This window comes from Scyliorhinus torazame, chromosome 4 (genome assembly GCF_047496885.1).
Source record: "Scyliorhinus torazame isolate Kashiwa2021f chromosome 4, sScyTor2.1, whole genome shotgun sequence".
Taxonomy (NCBI): domain Eukaryota; kingdom Metazoa; phylum Chordata; class Chondrichthyes; order Carcharhiniformes; family Scyliorhinidae; genus Scyliorhinus; species Scyliorhinus torazame.
Genome location: NC_092710.1, coordinates 55,259,450 through 55,285,434, shown reverse-complemented (window position 1 = coordinate 55,285,434; position 25,985 = coordinate 55,259,450). Strand labels below are relative to the sequence as shown.

The following is a 25,985-nucleotide window of genomic DNA, read 5'->3' as shown; positions in this document are numbered from 1 at the left end:
TGACTGGGTTAACTGCAGTGATCACTGGGAATGGAGCTAATGTGTTTAAATAGAGATATGGATGAGAACGGTTATATATTACAAGGTAATATTCACAATGACATTCTCTAATGCAGCAATATTTTAGACATAGCGTAGAGGAGCATTTACAGCTACTGATGCTGCCAGGAAATAAATTGATGCAGGGCTTTGTATCGGATTATTAAAATAGGTTATTGATTAAGGTGGTCTAGTCGCTAAGGCAGGCTCGATCGGCTGAATGGCCCATTACTGTTCCTGTGTACCTGTCCTGGGAGTGTTGATGGGGAAAGTGTAGAGGGAGCTTTACTCTGTATCTAACCCCGTGATGTACCTGTCCTGGGAGTGTTTGATGGGGCAGTGCAGAGGGAGCTTTACTCTGTATCTAACCCCGTGCTGTACCTGTCCTGGGAGTGTTTGATGGGGGACAGTGTAGAGGGAGCTTTACATACATACATAGATTACATAGAACATACAGTGCAGAAGGAGGCCATTCGGCCCATCGAGTCTGCACCGACCCACATTAATCCCTCACTTCCACCTTATCCCCGCAACCCAATAACCCCTCCCAACCCTTATGGACACTACGGGTAATTTAGCATGGCCAATCCACCTAACCTGCACGTCTTTGGACTGTGGGAGGAAACCGGAGCACCCGGAGGAAACCCACGCGGACACGGGGAGAACGTGCAAACTCCGCACAGACAGTGACCCAGCGGGGAATCGAACCTGGGACCCTGGCGCTGTGAAGCCACAGTGCTAATCACTTGTGCTACCGTGCTGTACCTGTCCTGGGAGTGTTTGATGGGGCAGTGTAGAGGGAGCTTTACTCTGTATCTAACCCCGTGCGGTACCTGTCCTGGCAGTGTTTGATGGGGACAGTGTAGAGGGAGCTTTACTCTGTATCTAACCCAGTGCTGTACCTGTCCTGGGAGTGTTTGATGGGGACAGTGTAGAGGGAGCTTTACTCTGTATCTAACCTCGTGCTGTACCTGTCCTGGAAGTGTTTGATGGGGACAGTGTAGATGGAGCTTTACTCTGTATCTAACCCCGTGCTGTACCTGTCCTGGGAGTGTTTGATGGGGCAGTGTAGTGGGAGCTTTACTCTGTATCTAACCCCGTGCTGTACCTGTCCTGGGAGTGTTTGATGTGGACAGTGTAGAGGGAGCTTTACTCTGTATCTGGCCCAGTGCTGTAACTGTCCTGGGAGTGTTTGATGGGGACAGTGTAGATGGAGCTTTACTCTGTATCTAACCCCGTGCTGTACCTGTCCTGGGAGTGTTTGATGGGGACAGTGTAGAGTGAGCTTTACTCTGTATCTAACCCCGTGCTGTACCTGCCCTGGGAGTGTTTGATGGGGACAGTGTAGAGGGAACTTTACTCTGTATCTAAACCCGTGCTGTCACTATAATGGGAGTCACTCTCTCCCCCCTGTCACTATGTGGTACTAGGAACAGTTGTGCAGAGTAGCTCCTAGATGGTTGGAAAGTGGGGGTGGCACGGTGGCACAGTGGTTAGACCTGCTGCCTCACGGCGCCGAGGACCCGGGTTCCATACCTGACCCAGCTTACTGTCCATGTGGAGTTTGCACTTTCTCCCTGGAACTCTCACCCCACAACCCAAAAATGTGCCGGGTAAGTGCAGATTGACAAAGACACCTGGGACCCTGGGTGTCCCTGTCCATGATGCAGATGCAGCAAAATATTAAGAAGGCTAACCGGATGTTGACCTTTATCACAAGGATGGTTTGAGTGCAGGAGCTGTGTGGTCCTGTTTTAATTGGACAAGAGGTTCGTATATCGCACCTTAGACCGACGTTGGATTACAGTCTGTGTGCAGGTAGAACTTTCTCCCTGTGTCTGCGTGGGTTCCTCCGGGTGCCCCGGTTTCCTCCACAATCCAATGAGGTGCAGGTTAGGTGGATTGGCCACGCTTAAAGATTGCCCCTTAGTGTCACAAATATGTGCAGATTAGGGGGGTTGTGTGGTTATGGGGATAGGACGGGGGAGTGGGCCTAGGTAGGATGCTCTTGCAGAGGGTCAGTGCAGTCTCAATGGGCCGAATGGTCTCCTTCTGCACTGTAGGAATAATATGATTCTAGTACCTTGTAGGGACAATTTGCAGTATGTATGTGTGTGTTGATGTCTATGTGTGTGTATGTATGTGTGTGTGTCTGTCTGTGTGTGCGTTCCTGTGTGTGCGTGTTCCTCTGTGTCTGTGTTTGTGTGTCTGTGTGTGTGCATCTATGTGTGTGTGTGTCTGTGTGTCTCTTTGCGTCTGTGTTTGTGTGTCTGTGTGTGTGTGCATCTATGTGTGTGTGTCTCTTTGCATCTGTGTATGTGCGTGCCTGTGTGTGTCTGTGTCTCTGTGTGTGTCTGTGTCTTTCGGTGTGTGTATGTATGTATGCCTGTGTCTGTATGTATGTGTGTGTCTTTGTGTGTGTCTGTGTTTCTGTGTGTATGCCTGTGTGTGTGTGCCTGTCTGTGTATCTGTGTGTGTGTCTGTTTGTGTGTTCCTGTGTGTGCGTGTTCCTCTGTGTCTGTGTTTGTGTGTCTGTGTGTGTGCATCTATGTGTGTGTGTGACTGTGTGTCTCTTTGCGTCTGTGTTTGTGTGTGCATGTGTGTGTAAGTGTCTCTGTGTGTCTGTGTCTTTCGGTGAGTGTATGTATGTATGCCTGTGTCTGTATGTATGTGTGTGTGTCTTTGTGTGTGTCTGTGTTTCTGTGTGTATGCCTGTGTGTGTGTGCCTGTCTGTGTATCTGTGTGTGTGTGTGTGTCTGTTTGTGCGTTCCTGTGTGTGCGTGTTCCTCTGTGTCTGTGTTTGTGTGTCTGTGTGTGTGCATCTATGTGTGTGTGTGACTGTGTGTCTCTTTGCGTCTGTGTTTGTGTGTGTGTGTGTGCATGTGTGTGCCTGTGTGTGTAAGTGTCTCTGTATGTCTGTGTCTTTCGGTGTGTGTATGTATGTATGCCTGTGTCTGTATGTATGTGTGTGTGTCTTTGTGTGTGTATGCCTGTGTGTGTGTGCCTGTCTGTGTATCTGTCTGTGTGTCTGTCTGTGTGTCTGTGTGTGCGTCCCTGTGTGTGCGTGTTCCTCTGTGTGTGTTTGTGTGTCTGTGTGTGTGCATCTATGTGTCTGTGTGACTGTGTCTCTTTGCATCTGTGTTTGTGTGTGTCTGTGTCTGTGTGTGTGTGTGTGCATGTGTGTGCCTGTGTGTGTAAGTGTCTCTGTGTGTGTCTGTGTCTTTCGGTGTGTGTATGTATGTATGCCTGTATGTATGTATGTGCCTTTGTGTGTGTGTTTTTCTGTGTGTATGCCTGTGTGTGTGTGCCTGTCTGTGTATCTGTCTGTGAGTGTCTGTGTCTGTGTGTGCATTCCTGTGTGTGCGTGTTCCTCTGTGTGTGTCTGTGTTTGTGTGTCTGTGTGTGTGCATCTATGTGTGTGTGTCTGTGTGTCTCTTTGCGTCTGTGTTTGTGTGTGTCTGTGTGTGTGTGTGCATGTGCGTGCCTGTGTGTGTCTGTGTCTCTGTGTCTTTCTGTGTGTGTGTGTGTGTGTATGTATGTGTCTGTCTGTATGTGTGTGTGTCTGTGCCTGTGTGTGTCGTGTGTGTCTGTGTGTGTGTGTCTGTGTGTGTGTGCGAGTCTCTGTGTGTTTCTGTGCCTGTGTTTCTGTGTGCGTGTGTGTGTGTGTGTGTGCATCTGTGTGTGTGTGTGTGAGAGTCTCTGTGTGTTTCTGTGTGTGTGTGTCTGTGTGTTTCTGTGTGTGTCTGTGTGTGTGCGTCTGTGTGTGTGTGCGTCTGTGTGTGTGTGTGTCTGTGTGTGTGTGTCTGTGTGTTTCTGTGCCTGTGTGGCTCTGTGTGTCTGTGTGTGTGTGCGAGTCTCTGTGTGTTTCTGTGCCTGTGTTTCTGTGTGCGTGTGTGTGTGTGTGTGCATCTGTGTGTGTGTGTGTGGGAGTCTCTGTGTGTTTCTGTGTGTGTGTGAGTCTGTGTGTTTCTGTGTGTGTCTGTGTGTGTGCGTCTGTGTGTGTGTGCGTCTGTGTGTGTGTGTGTCTGTGTGTGTGTGTCTGTGTGTTTCTGTGCCTGTGTGGCTCTGTGTGTCTGTGTGTGTGTGTCTGTGTGTGTGTGCGTCTGTGAGTCTGTGTGTGTGTCTGTGTGTTTCTGTGCCTGTGTTTCTGTATGCATGTGTCTGTGTGTGTGCGTGTTTCTATGTGTTTCGCTTTGTGTGTCTGTTTGTCTTTGTGTGTGTGTCTGTGTCTCTTTGTGTGTGTGTGTATATGCATTTGTGTGTGTGTCTGTGTGGCTGAATGTGTGTGTGTCTGTCTGTGTGTGTGTGTTCTGTGTGTGTGTCTGTGTGTGTGTCTGTGTGTGTGTCTGTCTGCGTGTGTCTGTCTGTGTGTGTGTGTGTCTGCCTGTCTGGCTGTTTGTCTGTGTGTGTGTCTGTCTGTGTGTGTCTGCCTGTGTGTGTGTGTCTGTCTGTGTGTGTGTGTGTGTGTCTGTGTGCGTGTCTGTGTGCGTGTCTGTGTGTGTGTGTGTCTGTGTGTGTGTGTCTGTCTGTGTGTGTGTCTGTCTGTGTGTGTGTGTCTGCCTGTGTGTGTCTGTCTGTGTGTGTCTGTTTGTCTGTGTGTCTGTTTGTCTGTGTGTCTGTGTGTCTGTGTGTGTGTCTGTGTGTGTGTTTGTCTGTGTGTGTGTGTCTGCCTGTGTGTGTCTGTCTGTGTGTGTCTGTTTGTCTGTGTGTCTGTTTGTCTGTGTGTCTGTGTGTCTGTGTGTGTGTCTGTGTGTCTGTCTGTGTGTGTGTTTGTCTGTGTGTATGTGTATGTGGGGCAGCAGGGTGGCACAGTGGGTTAGCCCTGCTGCCTCTTGGCACCGAGGTCCCAGTTTCGAGCCCGGCTCTGGGTCACTGTCCGTGCTGAGTTTGCACGTTATACCCATGTTTTCATGGGTTTCGCCCCCACAACACAATGATGTGCAGGTTAGATGGATTGGCCACGCTAAATTGCCCCTTAATTGGAGAAAATGAATTGAGCACTCTAAAAAAAATTTCTTTTTCATGTATGTGTGTGTCTGTGTGCATGTGTGGCTGTGTATGTGTGTGTCTGTCTGTGTGTGTCTGTCTGTCTGTCTGTCTGTGTGTCTGTCTCTGTGTGTCTGTCTCTGTGTGCCTGTCTCTGTGTGCCTGTCTGTGTGTGTGTCTGTGTATGTGTGTCTATCTGTCTGTGTGTGTGTCTGTGTGTCTGTCTCTGTGTGTGTCTCTGTGTGTCTGGCTCTGTGTGTCTGTCTCTGTGTGTGTGTGTGTCTGTGTGTGTGTGTCTGTGTGCCTGTCTGTGTGTGTGTGTCTGCGTATGTGTGTGTCTGTCCGTGTGTCTGACTGTGTGTGTCTAACTGTCTGTGTGTGTGTCTCAGTGTGTGTCTGTCTGTGTGTGTGTGTCTGTCTGTGTGTGAGTGTCTGTGTGTCGGTATGTCTGTGTGTCGGTATGTCTGTTTGTCGGTATGTCTGTGTGTGTGTCGGTGTGTGCCTGTCTGTGTCTGTGTGTGTCTGTCTGCGTGTGTCTGTCTCTGTTTGTCTGTCTGTGTGTGTGTCTGTGTGTGTCTGTCTGTGTCTATGTCAGTGTCTGTGTGTGTGTGTCTGTGTGTGTGTCTGTCTGTGCATGTGTGTCTGTGCATGTGTGTCTGCGTGTGTGTCTGTCTGCGTGTCTGTCTGCATGTGTCTGTCTGCGTGTGTGCCTGTCTGTGTGTGTCTGTCTGTGTGTGCCTGTCTGTGTGTGTCTGTCTGTGTGTGTCTGTCTGCGTGTGTGTCTGTCTGCGTGTGTGTGTGTCTGCGTGTGTCTGTCTGTGTGTGTCTGTCTGTGTGTGTGTGTCTGTCTGTGTCTGTCTGTGTGTGTGTGTGTGTGTCTGTGTGTGTCTGTGTGTGTGTCTGCGTGTCTGTCTGTGTGTGTGTGTCTGTGTGTGTGTCTGTGTGTGTGTGTGTCTGCGTGTCTGTGTGTGTGTGTGTGTGTCTGTCTGTCTGTCTCAGTTTGACTTTATTTAGTAACGATTGAAGATAATCAGAGAGAAAGTTTGCCACAGAGCACACACATTGGCAGCCTTGTAGGTGCAAACAATAATGACAGAGACATTGTGAACCCTGAAGAGAGCGCCATACCTAGGCCCACTCCCCTCCCCCGTCGCTGTCACCCCACCTGACCTCAACATCTTTAGATACTATCGGCAATTTTGATTTTGCACGGCCAATCCACCTAACCTGCACATCTGTGGACTGTGGGAGGAAACCGGAGCACCCGGAGGAAACCCACGTAGACACGGGGAGGACGTGTAGACTCCGCACAGACAGTGACCCAAGCCGGGAATCGAACCCGGGACCCTGGAGCTGTGAGGCCGCAGTGCTAACCCTCAGTGCATTCCCTCACACCCAGGTCCCCATCCTATATCCCTCCACAACTCCTCCTCACACTTCTGCTTGATCCTTTTCACCAATGTCTTGCCCTGCTCTCCCAGCCCCCGATATATATCCCCAGTGTGTAATAGTGAGCGAGTATGAGACAGGGTGTGTAAGAGTGAGTCAGTGAGTGAGAGTGTGTGTTAGTGCGTGATTGTGTAAGAGTGTGAGCGAGTGTGTACGAGTATGTGTGTAAGTGTGTGTGCGAGTGTGTAAGAGTATGTGTGTAAGGGTGTGTGCGAGTGTGTGAGAGTATGTGTGTAAGTGTGTGCGCGAGTGTGTAAGAGTGTGTTGAGTGAGTGAAATCTAACCCCTCAATTAGATTGCACACTGTGTCGCACTCCAGTGTATCTGTTAACAGTGAGTGTGTGTTAGGGTGACTGTGATGTAAGAGTGAGCGAGTCAGTGTGTGAATATGTCAGTGTGAGTGATTGTGTAAGTGAGTTTGAGTGTGAGTGAGATAGTGTGTAAGAATGGGTGAGTGTGCGCGTGCGTGTTTGTAATAGTGGGTGTGAGTGAGTGTATGAGTGAGTGAGTGTGTAAGAGTGAGTGTGTGTGAGGGAATGTGTAAGAGTGAGTGATGGACTGAGTGAGTGTGCAAGTGAGTGTTTGTGAGAGAATGTGAGTGTGTGTAAGACTGAGTGAGTGGTGTGAATGTGTAAGTGAGAGGAAGTGAGTGTGTAATAATGAGTGAGTGTGTAGGAATAAGTGAGTTTCAGTGTGTAAGTGAGTGTGCATGAGTGAGTGAGTGCAATAGTGAGTGAGTGTGAGTCAGGGTGTGTAAGAGTGAGTTAGTTGTTAAGTGCGTGATAGTGTGTGTTCATGAGTGAGTGTGTAAGAGTGAGTTAAATCTAACCCCTCGATTAGATTCCAGTCTGTAACTCACTCCCGGGTATCTGTTATTCTATATATAAACCACCCTTTACCCCTCGATTAGATTCCAGTCTGTAACTCACTCCCGGTATCTGTTATTCTATATATAAACTATCCTGAACCCCTCGATTAGATTCCAGTCTGTAACTCACTCCCGGGTATCTGTTATTCTATATATAAACCATCCTGAACCCCACGATTAGATTCCAGTCTGTAACTCACTCCTGGGTATCTGTTATTCTATATATAAACTGTCCTGAACCCCTCGATTAGATACCAGTCTGTAACTCACTCCCGGGTATCTGTTATTCTATATATAAACTATCCTGAACCCCTCGATTAGATTCCAGTCTGTAACTCACTCCCGGGTATCTGTTATTCTATATATAAACCACCCTGAACCCCTCGATTAGATTCCAGTCTGTAACTCACTCCCGGGTATCTGTTATTCTATATATAAACCACCCTGAACCCCTCGATTAGATTCCAGTCTGTAACTCACTGCCGCGTATCTGTTATTCTATATATAAACTATCCTGAACCCCTCGATTAGATTGCAGTCTATAATTCATTCCCAGATATCATTTATTGTATGTATTAACCAACGATATGCCGGACTGAGATGAGGAGGAATTTTGTCACTCAGATGGTGGTGAATCCTGGGAATTCTCTATCCCAGAGGGATGTGGAGACTCCGTCATTGAACCGGCTCTAGACTGCGATTGATGGGTCAGCAAGAGGCACGGGGATAGGGCAGGAACACGGGGTTGAAATGGAAGAATCTCCATGATCATATTGACTGGTGGAGTGAGCTCGAAGGGCTGAATGGTTCAGTCCTGCTCCTATTCCTTGTGGTCTGTTATTGCTAATTATTTCTATGTTTATCTATTTAAGATTACCCGGAAAAGTGGGATGGGAAGGGCAGCACGGTAGCATTGTGGATAGCACAATTGCTTCACAGCTACAGGGTCCCAGGTTCGATTCCGGCTTGGGTCTGTGCGGAGTCTGCACATTCTCCCCGAACTGCGTAGGTTTCCTCCGGGTGCTCCGGTTTCCTCCCACAGTCCAAAGATGTGCAGGTTGGGTGGATTGGTCATGATAAATTGCCCATCGTGTCCAAAATTGCCCTTAGTGTTGGGTCGGGTTACTGGGTTATGGGGACAGGGTGGAGGTGTTGACCTTGGGTAGGGTGCTCTTTCCAAGAGAAGGTGCAGACTCGATGGGCCGAATGGCCTCCTTCTTCACTGTAAATTCTATGAATTTGATGAATCTCTCTGTTTCTGCTTCTCTTTCTGTCTGTCTGGGAATATTGTCAAAACAAAATCCACGATCAGCAGTCAGCCATTTTAAGTTACTTAATGGTGGCCATTTTAGGTGAGCACAGCACAGTCATTTCTGACATTTGTACACGTTGGTATAACAAAATACTGATGGAAAGTGTCTGATTTAAACAGTGATTTGTTGGGGAATGTGGATATAGAAAGGGAGCTGGCTGTCCTTGTACACCAGTCACTGAAAGTGGAGAGGGGGGTGCAGCAAGCAGTTAAGAAGCCCAATGATATGTTGGCCTTCATTGAAAGAGGGATTCGAGTTCAGAAGTGGAGATGTCTTACTGCAGTCACACAAGGCCTTGGTGAGAGCATACCTGGAGTATTGCGTACAGTTTCGGTCGCCCTAACTAAGAAAGGATATAGTTGCCAGAGAGGGAGTGCAGCGGAGGGTCAATCGGCTGATAGGGAGGTTGCCGGACTGTCCTACAAGGAGAGATTGGTTTGACTGGCACAGTGGTTAGCACTGCTGCCTCACAGTGACCCGGGTTAAATTCCGGCCTTGTGTGACTGATTATGTGGAGTTGGCAGTTTCTCCCCGTGTGTGCGTGGGTTTCCTCCGGGTGCTCCGGTTTCCTTCCACAGTCCAAAGATGTGCAGGCCAGGTGGAATGGTCCTGCTAAATTACCCCTTAGTGTCCAAGAAAGATTGTTTAGATTAGGTTCAGGAGTTATTGGGATAGGGCGGGTGACTGAGTTTACATAGAATGCTGTGTCACAGAGTTGGTGTAGATTCGATGGGCAGAATGGCCTCCTTCTGCATTGTAGGGATTCTATGATTGTGCCTGAATTCACTAGAGCCGAGAAGGATGAGAGGAGATGTTGGCCGTGCTAAATTGCCCCTTGGTGACCCAAAGGTTAGGTGGTGTTACTGGGGTTATTTGGAGAGGCTGGAGGCGTGGGCTTGGGTAGGGTGCTCTCTCCGAGGGCCAGTGCAGACTCGATGGGCCAAATGGCCTACTCCTGCAATGAATATTCTATGATTCTGTGAGCTCTGATTGGAATGTATTACATTCCGACAGCGCTGTTCAGACTATACACAGGGCTGGTGATTTCCACGTTGTACTGCCTCTGCCATGTCTTGGGAGTGATCATGGAGAAAGTGTAGAGGAAACCTTACCCAGTATCTAACCCCGTGTTGTACCTGTCCTGGGAGTGTTTGATGGGGACAGTGTGGAGGGAGCTTTACTCTGTATCTAACTCCGTGCTGTACCTGTCCTGGGTGTGTTTGATGGGGACAGTGTAGAGGGAGCTTTACTCTGTATCTAACCCAGCACTGTACCTGTCCTGGGAGTGTTTGATGGGGACAGTGTAGAGGGAGCTTTACTCTGTATCTAACTCCGTGCTGTACCTGTCCTGGGTGTGTTTGATGGGGACAGTGTAGAGGGAGCTTTACTCTGTATCTAACTCCGTGCTGTACCTGTACTGGGAGTGTTTCATGGGGACAGTGTAGAGGGAGCTTTACTCTGTATCTCACCCCGTGTTGTACCTGTACTGGGAGTGTTTCATGGGGACAGTGTAGAGGGAGCTTTACTCTGTATCTCACCCCTTGCTGTACCTGTCCTGTGAGTGTTTGATGGGGGAGAGTGTAGAGGGAGCTTTACTCTGTATACATCATCGTACTGTACCTGTCCTGGGAGTGTTTGATGGGGACAGTTTAGAGGGAGCTTTACTCTGTATCTAACCCTGTGCTGTACCTGTCCTGGGAGTGTTTGATGGGGGAGAGTGTAGAGGGAGCTTTACTCTGTATACATCATCGTACTGTAGCAGCCCTGGGAGTGTTTGATGGGGACAGTGTAGAGGGATGTGTAATCTGTATCTAACCCCATGATGTACTTTTGCTAACAGTGTTTGATGGAGATTCTGAATCTTGAATTAATGTATTCAGTTATTCTCCCCATCTTCTCTGTCTGCATCTCTCTCTCTCTCTCACTGGGAATCTGTCTAAACAAATCCACGATCAGCAGTCAGCCATTTTAAGTTACTTAATGGTGGCCATTTTATGTGAGCACAACACAGAGACAATTCGGACAGTTGTCCAAGTTAGTGTCAAACAAAAACTGAAGGAAAGAGTCAAATTTAAATGGTGATATGTTGGGCAATGTGGATGTACAAAGGGAGCTTGTACACCAGTCACTGAAAGTGGAGAAGGGGGTGCAGCAAGCAGTTAAGAAGATCAATGACATGTTGGCCTTCATTGCAAGAGGGATTTGAGTTCAGAAGTGGAGATGTCTTACTGCAGTTACACTGGGCCTTGGTGAGACCACACCTGGAGTGCTGTGTACAGTTTTTGGTCTCCCTAACATAGAAAGGATATAGTTGCCAGAGAGGGAGTGCAGCGGAGGGTCAATTGGCTGATAGTGAGATTGCCGGACTGTCCTAGGAGGAGAGGTTATTGGGAAGTTGCTATTCATTCTCTCTGCGTTTATTTGGAATGGGAATAGATGGGGTTATTGGATTACGGGGAAAGGGCGGGTTGTGGGCCTAGGTAAGGGTCGGTGCAGACTCGATGGGCTGAATGGCCTCCTTCTACACTGTTGTAATTGATTTACGATTGATTCAACTGCTGGCGAATAACCTTGATGTAGTGATCTAATTATGCAAACTCTCCTATTCATTTGGATACATATCTGCCAATTGATTGTGTGTTGTCAATATCATAATAATAATAATCTTTAATTGTCACAAGTATGCTTCAATGAAGTTACTGTGAAAAGCTCCTCGTCGCCACATTCCGGCGCCGGTTCGGATAAGCTGACACGGGAATTGAACCCACGCTGCTAGCCTTGTTCTGCATTACAAGCCAGCTGTCTAGCCCAATGAGCTCCACCAGCCCTGATGGTGGTCCCACCCAGAATTATATATCATTAACAATTAATGATTGTCATATTCAACGTTTGAGTCCTGGTGATCATTTTTGTTTGGTCATTTTAACATTGCCAGTTGATGTTTTGCTGGTCGAATTGTTCTCTGAAAATTTCGCAAGAAATCGCAAAAGGAAAAGAGCTTGTGGAGGTTTACATTGAGGGTCGCTGAATGTCCCTCAGACTCAATGGGACTGGATCATACAATACAATGTTCAGCAATGTGTTCCTTCAACACGCCCAGGCTCTCGCACATCTGGACACACCTCAACACCCCCATCACTACCCAGGCACTTTATGAACAGTTTAGCGCACTTCTTATACAACAGTCATATTTACCAATCTCCCGTGGCCTGGATTGCCCAGCAGTCGAGGATTAGGAAATTGTAGAACATGGCTGAGGAATTTTTACTCAGTATTCTTGGATACATTTCGCCAAATCAGGTGCATTGCGCGTTATATTTTCAAATATCCAATAGCTATGTTGCTAACTTTTGGTTGGTTCAATTGGCTCTGTTTTATAACCTTTGCTCTAGAGTCGCCAGATATCTTTATGATACCGCCACGAGGTTCAAGTTCAAGTAATGATCAATAACTCAACACAGCAATTAGTAAGATTCAAATCAAAGCACATTTATTATACACAGTACACCGCTACTCATGCATAAACTCTACTTTCTAGGCTATTTCTATAACTAACAGGCCTATACTTAGCTTCGGACTGGCCCACCAGGTCAGGGGAAAAAATGGCCTTTCGTTCGGGTTCTGAGTCTGCGGGATTCAAAGCTGGTATGGACTGGTAGCTAGGAGCGCCTATCTCGTAGCGAGCGTTGACTTGAGAGTTACTTTCTTGAAGGCCGCCGGACAGTTCACTCTCAGGGGTTGCTTCGCGTTGCTGAGTGACCCTGTCAAGAAGAACGATTTGAACTTGGGGGCTTTGCTTTATAGTCCCCAGGGGCTTCCCGCCCTTCGGGGCGGACCCCCTACCTGGTTTCAAGTGATTGGACTTTGTTCCAATCGCTTGGTTCGATTTCTCCAATGCTGGAGCTGTTCCCTGATCGTTGGGCGGTCTTTAGGTGTCCATTAACCTCTTTTGTGTTGGCTCCGGCTGGTGCCGAGGAGTGTGTCTTGGCCTTGTTTACCTCAAAATGTTTTGATTGTTCCCGGGGATCGCTCATTACTATGTCGATGGCTGCTACATTACTATGCAGATGGCTGCTTTTGTTGATGCTGTCTGGATTTCTGCAGAGTCTAATGCACAGTAAACTTGCACCTGCTAGTTTTTGTCTGCGTTGGCTGAATTTCCCTTCAGCCTTTGCGGTTCTCCATTTTAAGTCGGGAGGTGGCCAACTCGGGGGGCTACACACCCTCCTTGTGATCCTAACGCGAAGCGTGAAGGATCACATAACTGCGTTGTCTTCATTCCCTGACCCAGCGAGCACTCTTCTATGGCCTCTACACTGACCATAACTATGCAAGAAAAAGTTTAACTAACATTCTAAGTGGCGCTATGTCAAAACAGGGACATGCATTACAAAATTTTAATAAACGGTAGTCTAACTGTCCTCACTAAACTACACTCACTCAAACATTCAATCATACTAACTTCCTTAATGATACAAACAAAATCATAGCAGCATTATTCACATTTTTCCTGGCTTGGCAGTCAAGCTCAGGATTGTACAGTCACTCATGAAACACATTTCTTTATTCACAAAAAGAACGCAAACGAATATTCTTTATTATAGATCGCGGGGGTCGGGGGTCTGGTCATAACCGAAAATAGGGGATCTGATCCTATATACCGGGGTGCGAGCGCGGTCGGCTCTCCTTCTCCATTTCCTCAGGCGGATAGTCTGCACGATGCAGCAGAGTATCGCCAATACTAGTTGGGATTCTATTAAGTAGGACAGGGAGTACCAGGTTATAAACCTGTCACACCAAGATGGTGTGGTGTCGCTTGTGACTGGGCTCTGGGTGCTATGGGGAAGTGAATCATTAACGGCTGGGGGTGTTGGGGTCAGGGGGTTCGCGTTCGCGTGCAACCAAATCTTCATTAGAGTGATGAGCAACACAGAGGATGTCCTCATGGTTCCTTTTCTTTCTCTTCTCTTCTCTTCATTTCGTCTCTTTTCCTGGAGCTTCTGGGGTTCTGTGGGATCGAGCATAGTGTCTGTTACTATCTTGGTTTAATATCTCGTCTGTTAGTATGTCTGTCCTTCAGTGCCAATTCTCCCTTTACAATTTGTCACCATGTGTGACTCCGTCATTTAAAAAAAAACCCGAATATTCCGGACAAGACACACTTACAAATACTGACACAGTGCGAGCCGTCTCGCAGGCTGTGCGATTTACCATCCAAATGTGTGAGGATGTAAATAGCAGAGGGATGGCAACCTAAGGGTCGCCTGAAACGAAACAAAACTTTTTGAACCAAAATTGCCGAAATGAGGTGCGTATGGGCCGCGACGGGTAAGATTTGGATGGAATCCCCGGGTAGGACGGCGACCAATGCCGTGTGTGCCCTACCCGAGCGTAGCTGACCAGAGGGGGGAGGGTGTTCCCAGGCAGGGCGGGTCCCAATGCCGTTTCTCCACTGCCTGAGCAACCGACAAGAACGAGCAAAAATGTAGTCATCGTGGGGGGGTTGCCGTATTGGTTCTACCTTTAAACTAGAAGGGCAGTTACGATCGGGGGTCTGTTTTTCTGTCGACAGACGAGTTCCTCTGACCTGGCGTCTGGGACATTAACAAGTACATAGAACATAGAACATAGAACGATACAGCGCAGTACAGGCCCTTCGGCCCACGATGTTGCACCGAAACAAAAGCCATCTAACCTACACTCTGCCATTATCATCCATATGCTTATCCAATAAACTTTTAAATGCCCTCAATGTTGGCGAGTTCACTACTGTTGCAGGTAGGGCATTCCACGGCCTCACCACTCTTTGCGTAAAGAACCTACCTCTGACCTCTGTCCTATATCTATTACCCCTCAGTTAAAAGCTATGCCCCCTTGTGCCAGCCATTTCCATCCGCGGGAGATCCCTCTGCTCATCCACACTTCCAAGAACTTTACCATTAGCCAAATATTCCGCATTCCTGTTATTCCTTCCAAAGTGAATCACCTCACACTTCTCTACATTAAACTCCATTTGCCACCTCTCAGCCCAGCTCTGCAGCTTATCTATGTCCCTCTGTAATCTGCTACATCCTTCCACACTGTCGACAACACCACCGACTTTAGTGTCGTCTGCAAATTTACTCACCCACCCTTCTGCGCCTTCCTCTAGGTCATTGATAAAAATGACAAACAGCAACGGCCCCAGAACAGATCCTTGTGGTACGCCACTTGTAACTGAACTCCATTCTGAACATTTCCCATCAACCACCACCCTCTGTCTTCTTTCAGCTAGCCAATTTCTGATCCACATCTCTAAATCACCCTCAATCCCTAGCCTCCGTATTTTCTGCAATAGCCTACCGTGGGGAACCTTATCAAACGCTTTACTGAAATCCATATACACCACATCAACTGCTCTACCCTCGTCTACCTGTTCAGTCACCTTCTCAAAGAACTCGATAAGGTTTGTGAGGCATGACCTACCCTTTACAAAGCCATGCTGACTATCCCTGATCATATTATTCCTATCTCGATGATTATAAATCTTGTCTCTTATAATCCCCTCCAAGACTTTACCCACTACAGACGTGAGGCTCACCGGTCTATAGTTGCCGGGGTTGTCTCTGCTCCCCTTTTTGAACAAAGGGACCACATTTGCTATCCTCCAGTCCTCTGGCACTATTCCTGTAGCCAATGATGACATAAAAATCAAAGCCAAAGGTCCAGCAATCTCTTCCCTGGCCTCCCAGAGAATCCTAGGATAAATCCCATCAGGTCCCGGGGACTTATCTATTTTCAGCCTGTCCAGAATTGCCAACACCTCTTCCCTACGTACCTCGATGCCATCTATTCTAATAGCCTGGGTCTCAGCATTTTCCTCCACAACATTATCTTTTTCCTGAGTGAATACTGACGAAAAATATTCATTTAGTATCTCGCCTATCCCTTCAGACTCCACACACAACTTCCCATCCCTGTCCTTGACTGGTCCTACTCTTACCCTAGTCATTCTTTTATTCCTGACATACCTATAGAAAGCTTTTGGGTTTTCCTTGATCCTACCTGCCAAATACTTCTCATGTCCCCTCCTTGCTCGTCTTAGCTCTCTCTTTAGATCCTTCCTCGCTAACTTGTAACTATCCATCGCCCCAACTGAAACTTCACACCTCATCTTCACATAGGCCTCCTTCTTCCTCTTAACAAGAGATTCCACTTCTTTGGTAAACCACGGTTCCCTCGCTCTAAGCCTTCCTCCCTGCCTGACCGGTACGTACTTATAAAGAACACGCAGTAGCTGATCCTTGAACAAGCTCCACTTATCCAGTGTGCCCAACACTTGCAGTCTACTTCTCCAACCTATCCCCCCCGAGTCACGTCTAATGGCATCATAATTGCCCTCTGTGGACAAGTCTCTGTGGACAAACTAGTTCCTCTGAACTAGCGTCCAGGGCAAACTAGTTTCTCTGACTGCCAGTGAGCGTCGGAAGGGTGGTGGCGTGAGGCTGTGAAATTTTTTTTTCCGATCTTAAAAACAACATCTAACAATACCACGACAAACAACATTAAACATGCTGCAGGTTCCATCAGACAGGACACCGTTTTCTCCCAAGCGGTTCCTTTTTACAACAAAGGGGTTCTCGTTTTGGGAGGCAGACTCAAATTCGTCATCTTCTCCCGGATGCCAAACTCGCGAATGTATCAGGGCTGATAGGGCTGCATGGTGTGATTTGGGATCCATCTCGTCATTCCGGCCGAGTCTGAGTGAATTATCCCGGTGACAAAAGGATGTGTCCAATTCTGTTGGAATGGAGTCGGGGTCGTCATTGTAGGTCGGTGGTCGGTGGTGGGGTTTGTTTAGGAAAGTGATCATGAAGGGATCACTCGAATCGTGCTCAGATTTGCTGGTTGTGGGTCCTGTTGCCTGGGGATAGTAGGGAGGCGTGCTGTGGCTGTCGTCTGAGTCACAGTCGCTGTCGCTGCTGCTGCAGTCTGTGGGCGTTCCGGGGCGGAGTGTATAGTTTGGGGGTGAAGTCGGGGTTGAGTCCGTGGCTTGGCTGGACGTGGTGGGGGAGGGTAGGGTTACGTTGGCTGTGGGCGGGGCATGGTCTGCTGCGTCGAGCATGACGTGGTGTGTGTGGTTAGACTGTGTTCCGTATGCCTTAAGCTGGTTAATATGGAACCACGCAGTCTTTCCGTTGGGGAACTTTATTTTGTACACGGAGGGGCTTACTTTGTCCGCAATGGAGTACGGACCCGAATATTTAGGTGACAGGAACGTGCTGGGGTTGGATATGGAGAGCATGACTTGCTGTCCTACACTGAACTCAGTCACATGTACTGTCTTATCGAAACAGGCCTTGCTCTGTTTCTTTCGTGTGCCTAATCGTACCGCGGCTGCTAGCTGAGCCGTTTTAACATTCTCTCCCAGTTGTTCTACTGCTTTCTCGTGTGTGAGGGCCGTCACTTCGGGGCTGGTCAAATCTAATGCCAATAAAAATTCTGTGCCTTTCATGGGGCGTCCGGCCATGAGAGTGTGTGGGGTGTAACCTGTGGATGTTGAAACTGTATTTCGCAAAAACATCAGCGCAAAAGAGAGGACTGAATCCCAAGTGTTGTTGTTTTGCTGGACCATTTTCCTGAGGGTGGATTTTAGGGACGACTCATGCACTCCACGATACCACTTGACTGGGGGTGATATGCGATGTGGAATTTTTGGGTAATGCCAAATATCGTGAGGATGTTCTTCATGACACATCCCGTAAAATGGGAACCTTGGTCGGATTCAATGCTGCGGGGGAGTTCCCATCTCGTAAAGATGTGGTGGGTTAAGATCTTGGCTGTGGTCTTTGCCGTGTTCGTTCTGGATGGGAATGCTTCCACCCATTTTGTAAACGTGTCTATCACAATGAGTACATATTTATAACCATTCCTGCAAGGGGGCAATGGTCCTATAAAATCGATCTGGAGGTTAGTCCAGGGGCCGTTAACGGGTCGGGTGTGACTAAGTTGAGCTTTCTTTGCGTATCTGTCCGGATTGTTCTGGGCACAGATAAGGCAATTCTCAATGTAGTGCGTTACATCTTCTTTTAAACTCGACCACCAACAGAGCTGCCTGAGGTGGGCTGTGGTGGGATCAATTCCCTGATGTCCATGACTGTCATAGAACAAACAAATGAGCTGATTCCTGTCCTGTTCAGGAACCACATAAAGGGTGTCTTTTAACACCACACCGTCATGTGTGGTCAGAGCATTTTTAAACCTATCGTAAGGTGCCGTAAATTTTCCTTTTAAAATCTCCCTGAGATTGCTGTCCTGCTTCTGGGCCTGCAGTAAATCCTCGATATTAGTCTGTGAGACCTGAACTGCATTCACTGGTGCGCTTTCGGGGGGTGTCCAAAAATATCCATGCCTGGAACCTGCCTTAGCCAGTGCGTCGGCTTTTACATTTCCAGGGGGGGGAGGAACGATGGTGACTGCGAACTTTGATGATCCCATAAGTCCTGTTCTGGGCTTTTTCTAAAATGTGACGGAGCAATGGGGCTGAAGCGAGGGGTTTTCCGTCTGCGGAAACAAATCCTCTTGCTTTCCACAGGGGTAGAAATTCTGTAAGGCTGCTGCAGATATAGAGGCTGTCCGAGTATATGTCTGCTGGGCTGGGGAAGGAATCTGGGTGTTCCACAATGTACGCCACGGCTGCTAGCTCTGCCGTCTGCGCGCCTAAGTGTCCTGAGAGTTTGATTGCGATTTCTTCTAGGGCGCATCCTTGACGTAAATGCCGCATCCTGTTATGCGCTTCCCTTCTAATATTGTGGAAGATCCATCCACATATATTCTTATGGGCTCGCACGTGTCTGTGTGCTTGGGGCTCTGGGTTGGACTACCTATCTTTCTGTGGGGGGTTTTCGCAATAAAGGGGCCTGTGTTGTGGTGTGGAGATATAATTTCACATTCATGGGGGGTGCCTGGGTACTGAAGGTTATCTGCTAAGGAAGTGTGGGTCTTGGTCCTTTTAACAGTAATGTCCCGTCCCTGCAAAAGAAAGGTCCATCTGACTGCTCTTATTTGACTGACTGTACCGTCCTTGAGTTGTCCATCAAGTAAAAGTTGGGTGGGGGTGTGTTCTGTGAGGATTGTGATGGGGTTCAGTCCGGTTAGGGAAGAAAAATATTGTACTGCCCAACAAACTGCGAGCAGGTGCCTTTCACAGGCTGAAAATCCCTGCTCCACAGCATCTAAGACTCTGGAGGCCTAAGCCACGGGCCTTAACTGGTCGTGCCGTTCCTGGAGGGGCACGGCCGAAAGGGTGCGGCCTGTGCTTGCTACCTCTATAGCGTAAGGGGAAAGCGGGTCTGGAACTTGTAGTGCGGGGGCTGCAATGAGGGCTCTTTTCAAAGCATCCACAGCATCCGTATGCTGCGGAAGCCATTCCCAGGGGGCTCCTTTCTTTAGGAGGTCTGAGAGGGGTGCTGCCTTGCTGGCAAAACTGTCAATGTGGTTTCGGCAGTAGCCAACCAGTCCTAAAAAAGACCGGAGGGCTGAAACGTTCTGGGGAAGGGGCGATTTGCCAATCGAGTCAATCCTTTTATGCTCATCTTGCGTTTACCATGCGTGATAATTGTTCCCAAATATATCACCTTGTTTTCCAAAATCTGGGCCTTTTGGGGGGTTACTTTACATCCAATTTTCTGTAGGAGTTCCAGGAGTTCGGCCAGAAGCTCTGCAGTAATAGGTCGTCCACATACTGGACCAGACATTCGGGCCGAGAAAATTTGGCTGAAGCATTTGCCAGCTGTCGGTGGAAAATGGAGGGGGAGTTGTGGAATCCTTGTGGCAGGCATGTCCACGTGTACTGCTGATTTTTAAAAGTGAAGGCAAATTTGTATTGGTACGCCTTTGCCAATGGAATGGACCAGAATCCATTACTGACGTCCAAAACCGTAAAGAATCGGGAATTGAGTTCCTGTTTGAGCATGGTCTCGGGACTTGTGGCTACCGTGGGGGCTGCTGCGGGGGTGACTTTGCTGAGTTCCCGGTAATCGATGGTCAGTCGCCATGATCCATCAGGCTTTCTCACTGGCCAAATCGGGGCATTATTAGTGGAGGCTACTGATCTGAGTACGCCCTGCTCTCATAAGCTGTCGATAACTTTTGCGATTTCTCCCTCTGCCTCTTGGGGAAATCCGTATTGCTTTTGGGGTCTAGGGTCAGGTCCTGTGATTTGAACGGAACCAGTCATCCGGCCGCAGTCGTGTTTGTGGGTCGCGAATGCTGCCCTGTTCTTCTGTAACACTGCCCTAACCTGCTTGTCTGTGCTAATTGTGGTCGGGTCAAACCAAAATTCGCCGACTGCGCTAATCTTGTTGGCGTATTCACCTATTGTGAATGTTACGGGGGCTCTTGCGGATTTTGCCATTCTCCAGACACATTGGTTGACTGGATCAAAGGACAGGTTGTGGGAATTTATAAAATATATGCCTCAAATGTGTATTCTGCTGTGTGGGGTAGATCGACTAAAACTACGGGGTGTTTTGTGTTAATGGTTCCGATTTGAATGGGTACAGGGGCTGTGATGTGTCCCTGCTGTGAGTGGCCTGTAAAGCCGCTGAGGGTGATGGTGGCTGTAGTGGGCCACGTGTCCTTTTGAAACATGGTGGAGGAATTGATTGTGGTGCAGGACCCTCCCGTGTCCCAGAGAAACTCGATGGGCTGCCCCCGTATCTTTGCTGCAACTACTGGTCGGCCGGACCTATCCCAAAGGGTGTCGCGGACCCAAATGGGGGAGCCCGAACACCGTCAGTCCGTTCCGTTCAGGTCCGTCTGATCTGAACGGGTGCTCACACTATGTATGGGCTCTGTCTTATTCTTACTTAGAGTGCCCGTCTGCTGGGCTCTCTGTGGCTTTCGTGGGGCATTGCATTCCCTTGCAAAGTGTCCGAACTGTCCACAGTTGTAACACTCCTGTGGCTTTTGTGGGGGGCTGTTCCTTCCTTCATTTACCCATGCGGGGTTCTGGTGCGTTTTCACTGCTTGTATGTCTGCTTCTGCCGGCTGTTCTTCGGGATTTTTATTCGTGGGTTTGTTTTGAACAGATTGCTCCCAGGTGCGGGACAATCTTTTTACAACCCATTTCTCAATGAGCCTCCTCTGAGGGATCATAATTGGCACACGCTTTCTGTCCTCTTTCTGTGGCATGGGAGATAAGGGTGCGGGTCCATTTGGCCATGTTGTCTGGGGACAAATGGGCGCGGTCTAAGTCTCCGAAAACTGCTGCAAAATGGATCCACACACATCCAGCAAACGCTGTGCGGTGCTCGGTTTTCTTTTGCCTGCATTTATTGAGGCCTTCTACGGGGTCACCCCTGTTATACCCGATCGCGTCTAGGATCGCGGTTTGCATTTCTGCAAGGGTGCCTCCTCCTACATTCTGTGGGTCGGGAAGGGCTGCTACGACCAAAGGGTCTAAACTCAAAACTGTGAGCTTTACTTGCTCTCGCTCATCCAGGCCGTACATGGTCACCTGTTGCTTTACTCTGGCAAAGAAGTGGTGGGGGTCTGAGGTGGGGAGGAACGGTTTGATTTTCTCGCACACGTCCCATAATTGGGTCACTGTTAAGGGGGTGGTGTACAGAAATTCCGTGTCGTCCGATGTGGCTGTGCGGTGGGTGGTGACTGGGTTAATTGGAGCCTGAACTATCTGCTCTGTGGGGAGTTGGGGTGCTTTTCTCTTCTGGGGCTTTCCCTGGGCACATGTTCCCTGAACATATCTCTGCGTTGTCTCACTCAATTCTTACCAATCAGGGCCGTCTTCCTGATCTAGCTGTGATCCAAAGGTTTCCTGGAATCCTTTTTGAACTGAAAGCAGAGATTGCAGTTCTGCAATCTGCTTCCGGCACTTTGCGTGGTCTAATGAGCTTTGTCTTTGCTCCGTGGTGGCAGCATGTAGTGCTCTTAACGCTGCCTTCAGGTCAATACACTGCCTCTGCAATGCCTCTACCTGCTTCTTGGTTTCCTTGCGTACCAGGACTAAACGTTGCGTGTCCTGATAGGCCTTTTCGTACTGGGATTGGAAGCTGCTTAGGTGCGCCAGACAAGACTGGTGTGCCCACTTGGCATCATCCACCTCTCCATCCTTTGCTGCTAACTTCCTCCTTAATTCTACATTCTCTTTCTCTACCTCACTGACATCGACCTTGCTCATTCGATGTATGCCTTCTATCTCTTTTCGGAGCGTCCTAACGACCTCCTCCATGCCTCGCAATTGTGCCAAGCAGGACACGATTGCCATCGGCTTGCGAGCTTTTCCTAAGCTCTTCTTGTGAATCTCACTCAGGTGCTCCCACCAAGTATGTCCTATACTCCCGGGACCTGTTTCCTCATTTTCACAGAATTTGCTCCAAAGGGGCCATCCTTACCCTTTGAGGTACTTTCTGATTTCCTCTTCCCAAACGGGACACTATCCTACTCTACTGCTGGTCGCTGCGACCACGAATTCGTCGGGGTTCATGAGGCGTTGCATTGCCTGCATTGCCATCTTTCCTCTCTAAATACTTCTCTTGAAATTTGGAACAAGGGGTATTAAGGCATTGCTGTAATTACGGATACGGCTTTCGCTATTTTCCGGAATACAAACTCCCGACAGTTTTCGCAACAAAATCTATCAGTATTACCTTATCGGCCTGTTAGTTACGCATGCATTAACACACTTCCAAATTATGAGGATTGATCAGAATTGCTTGAACACTTGTGGTTTTTCTGTTCCCAATTGGATTTCTAATTCAAATTCTGGGTTCCCCCGGATTGGTTAAGCTACTTCTAGATCGGGTCCCGTCAGGATGTCGCCAGTAATATGTTGCTAACTTTTGGTTGGTTCAATTGGCTCTGTTTTATAACCTTTGCTCTAGAGTCGCCAGATATCTTTATGATACCGCCACGAGGTTCAAGTTCAAGTAATGATCAATAACTCAACACACCAATTAGTAAGATTCAAATCAAAGCACATTTATTATACACAGTACATCGCTACTCATGCATAAACTCTACTTTCTAGGCTATTTCTATAACTAACAGGCCTATACTTAGCTTCGGACTGGCCCACCAGGTCAGGGGAACAATTGGCCTTTCGTTCGGGTTCTGAGTCTGCGGGATTCAAAGCTGGTATGGACTGGTAGCTAGGAGCGCCTATATCATAGCGAGCGTTGACTTGAGAGTTACTTTCTTGAAGGCCGCCGGACAGTTCAGTCTCAGGGGTTGCTTCGCGTTGCTGAGTGACCCGGTCAAGAAGAACGATTTGAACTTGGGGGCTTTGCTTTATAGTCCCCAGGGGCTTCCCGCCCTTCGGGGCGGACCCCGTACCTGGTTTCAAGTGATTGGACTTCGTTCCAATCGCTTGGTTCGATTTCTCCAATGCTGGAGCGGTTCCCTGATCGTTGGGCGGTCTTGAGGTGTCCGTTACCCTCTTTTGTGTTGGTTCCTGCTGGCGCCGAGGAGTCTGGCTTGGCTTTGTTTACCTCAAAATGTTTTGATTGTTCCCGGGGATCGCTCATTACTATGTCGATGGCTGCTACATTACTATGCAGATGGCTGCTTTTATTGATGCTGTCTGGATTTCTGCAGAGTCTAATACACAGTAAACTTGCACCTGCTAGTTTTTGTCTGCGTTGGCTGAATTTCCCTTCAGCCTTTACGGTTCTCCATTTTAAGTCGGGAAGTGGCCAACTCAGGGGGCTACAGCTAATCAAAGGTTCCATTTACTTATTGCTTCCTGATGTTTGCATCTAACATTTACAGTGTAATGTATTTATTTAGTTGGAGCTATCAGGCAACACAGTGTGGAAAGACATATGCAATGCTGATGTCGATTGCCATAAAGGGGGGTAAATATAGATGTGTATCTGTGATTCCTTACAATAGATAAGCAATTCCATGTAGCTGTAAGGAGCGAGAGTTCCAGCCGAATGGAATAATAATTAAAGTTAATTATAATGTTTCAAATGGGGCCCTAGGTCGATTGGCTTATTTTTTTGATACACCGCAGAATCAGTGTGCAGGGAGATTTCAGCACCTTCTTGGGATCTTCCCGGAATTTCCTCTGGGTGGCTGCATAAATCCACGGGTTTAGACAGGAACTTAAAAACTTCAACATATTTCCACTTTCGCTGGCGATATAGCCAGGGTTTGTACGGTCACCTCGGTAAGAACGGAGAGTTATCAATCCAGTGGTCACAAAACTAACCACAGCTGTCAGCCACACCAGTAAAAAGGTGCCCGACACAGTGAAGAGCAAGATGATGGATTTCCTCCGGTTCTCGATCTCTGCATCAGACTTTTCTTCAGCTTTGTCAGACCGGAGTTTCTTTCGGGTTCTGCTTGCCGTTATAATACGTCTGCTTGTCAAAGAATTAAATAAGACAATTAAAGTAAAAGGAAGGCAAACTTTACAGGTGATGTGAAACCAGAAGAATGTCGCACCAATAGGTGAGGAAAAAAATGCCACACCAGACCTGCAACCCCACTGCATGTTGTCAATGATTTGCTGAGGTTCGTAAGCAAAGAAAAATGGGACATTCTTCAAAACGACCAGGACAGAGAATATTGTTATGACCACAACCACAGTTCTCTCGGTGCAATACTTTGCTTTAAACTTCTGGCAGCAGATAACTGCAAACCGATCAATGGTGAAGAAGACAGTGATCCAAATGGACAATTCAAGTGCTACAGTAGCCAGGTACAGAATGGACTTACACACGGGAGTGTGGGAGAGAAATGAAAGTGGAAAGTTATAACTGAAAATGTGATTCACCATTACATTGATAATCATGATGAGTAGATCTGCTGTTGCCATGGCCAACATGTAGAAGGAGATACATTTGGAGAGGCCACACTTTCCTCGGCAAAGAACCACAATTGTCAGCATGTTCGCTGAAAGAAATAAAGAAGATAGACCGTGTTCTAGCGACTGATTGACATACATGTAGACCTACTTTACCCTATTACAGGGAGACAGGAAATACTGATCAAAAGCAAATAAGTTACAATGACTCACCAGGTACACCAATAGTTGCGATAACTGGGAAGTAAATCTCTTTTATCAGTACAATAACTGGTTGTCCCATCTTCTGAGAAGTGGATTAATAATATCGAAGCTGAAACTGGGAGTGACGCAGACTAAAGCATTGGAAGAGATGCTATATTTATATACAAACCAATTCTCAAGGCACCCAACAGGTGAAAAGCCTTCATTAGCATTATTAACAGTGATTTAACAAACAGACATTGGCAAATTTTTAAAAAGAAATTCTCCGTTTGTTGTGCGAGGTTACGAGAACATGCTAACATCCTTATTAGTGAGTTCAAAAAAGGCAGGCAATCAAATCAATGTTTACAGGTAGAAATGATTTGGAGATGCCGGCGTTGGACTGGGTGGGCACAGTAAGAAGTCTTACAACACCAGGTTAAAGTCCAACAGGTTTATTTGGAATCATTAGCTTTCGGAGCATAGCTCCTTCATCAAGGACGGTCACCTCAGCGCTTGGCTTTACCGCAAGACGCCCTATGCTGCTCTTGTTTGGCCCATGTTTCACACTGTAACCAATCACTATTTGTTGATGTACCATTGTCAATGTACTCTGTTGATTATTCTTTTGTCTACTATGTACGTACTGTGTACGCTCCTTTGGCCGCAGAAAATACTTTTCACTGTACTTTGGTACATGTGGCAATAAATATCAATCAATCAATCAAGTCCATGGATAACCACACGATGTTCCACTTCTCCAGCTTCCACCCGAAACACATTAAAGCAGTCATCCCCTATGGACAAGCCCTCCGTAGGCACAGGATCTGCTTAGACGAGGAGGAACGTAACAGACATCTACAGACGCTGTAAGACGGCATCGTAAGAATGGGAGATGGCACTTGACTCATCAATCGACAGTTCCAACACGCCACAGCAAAAAACCGCACTGACCTTCTCAGAAGACAAACACGGGACACACCCGACAGAGTACCTTTTGCCGTCCAGTACTTCCCCAGAGCGGAGAAACTATGTGAGCTTCTTCGGAGTCTTCAACACGCCATTGATGAAGATGAACACCTTGCCAAGGCCATCCCCACACTCCCACTACTTGCCTTCAAACAACCGCGGAACCTCAAACAGACCATTGTTTGCAGCAAACTGCCCAGCCTTCAGGAGAACAGCGACCACGACACCACTCGGCCCTGCCATGGCAACCTCTGCAAGACGTGCCAGATTATCCAAATGGATACCACCATTACATGTGAGAACACCACCCACCAGGTATGTGGTACATACTTGTGCGACTCGGCCAACGTTGTCTACCTCATACGCT

At 47.9% G+C, this 25,985-nt stretch overlaps 1 protein-coding gene across 1 annotated transcript; it reads right to left on the bottom strand.

The window, feature by feature from the left end:
- Positions 1-23,635: 23,635 nt before the first annotated feature.
- On the bottom strand, positions 23,636-24,749 carry LOC140411357 (probable G-protein coupled receptor 139). The gene is made up of 2 exons (XM_072500478.1): positions 24,680-24,749; positions 23,636-24,555 (listed from the first exon to the last, which is right to left on the bottom strand). Exons 1-2 carry the CDS (start codon positions 24,747-24,749, stop codon positions 23,636-23,638), a joined length of 990 nt encoding a protein of 329 aa, XP_072356579.1.
- Between the last annotated feature and the right edge of the window lie 1,236 nt (positions 24,750-25,985).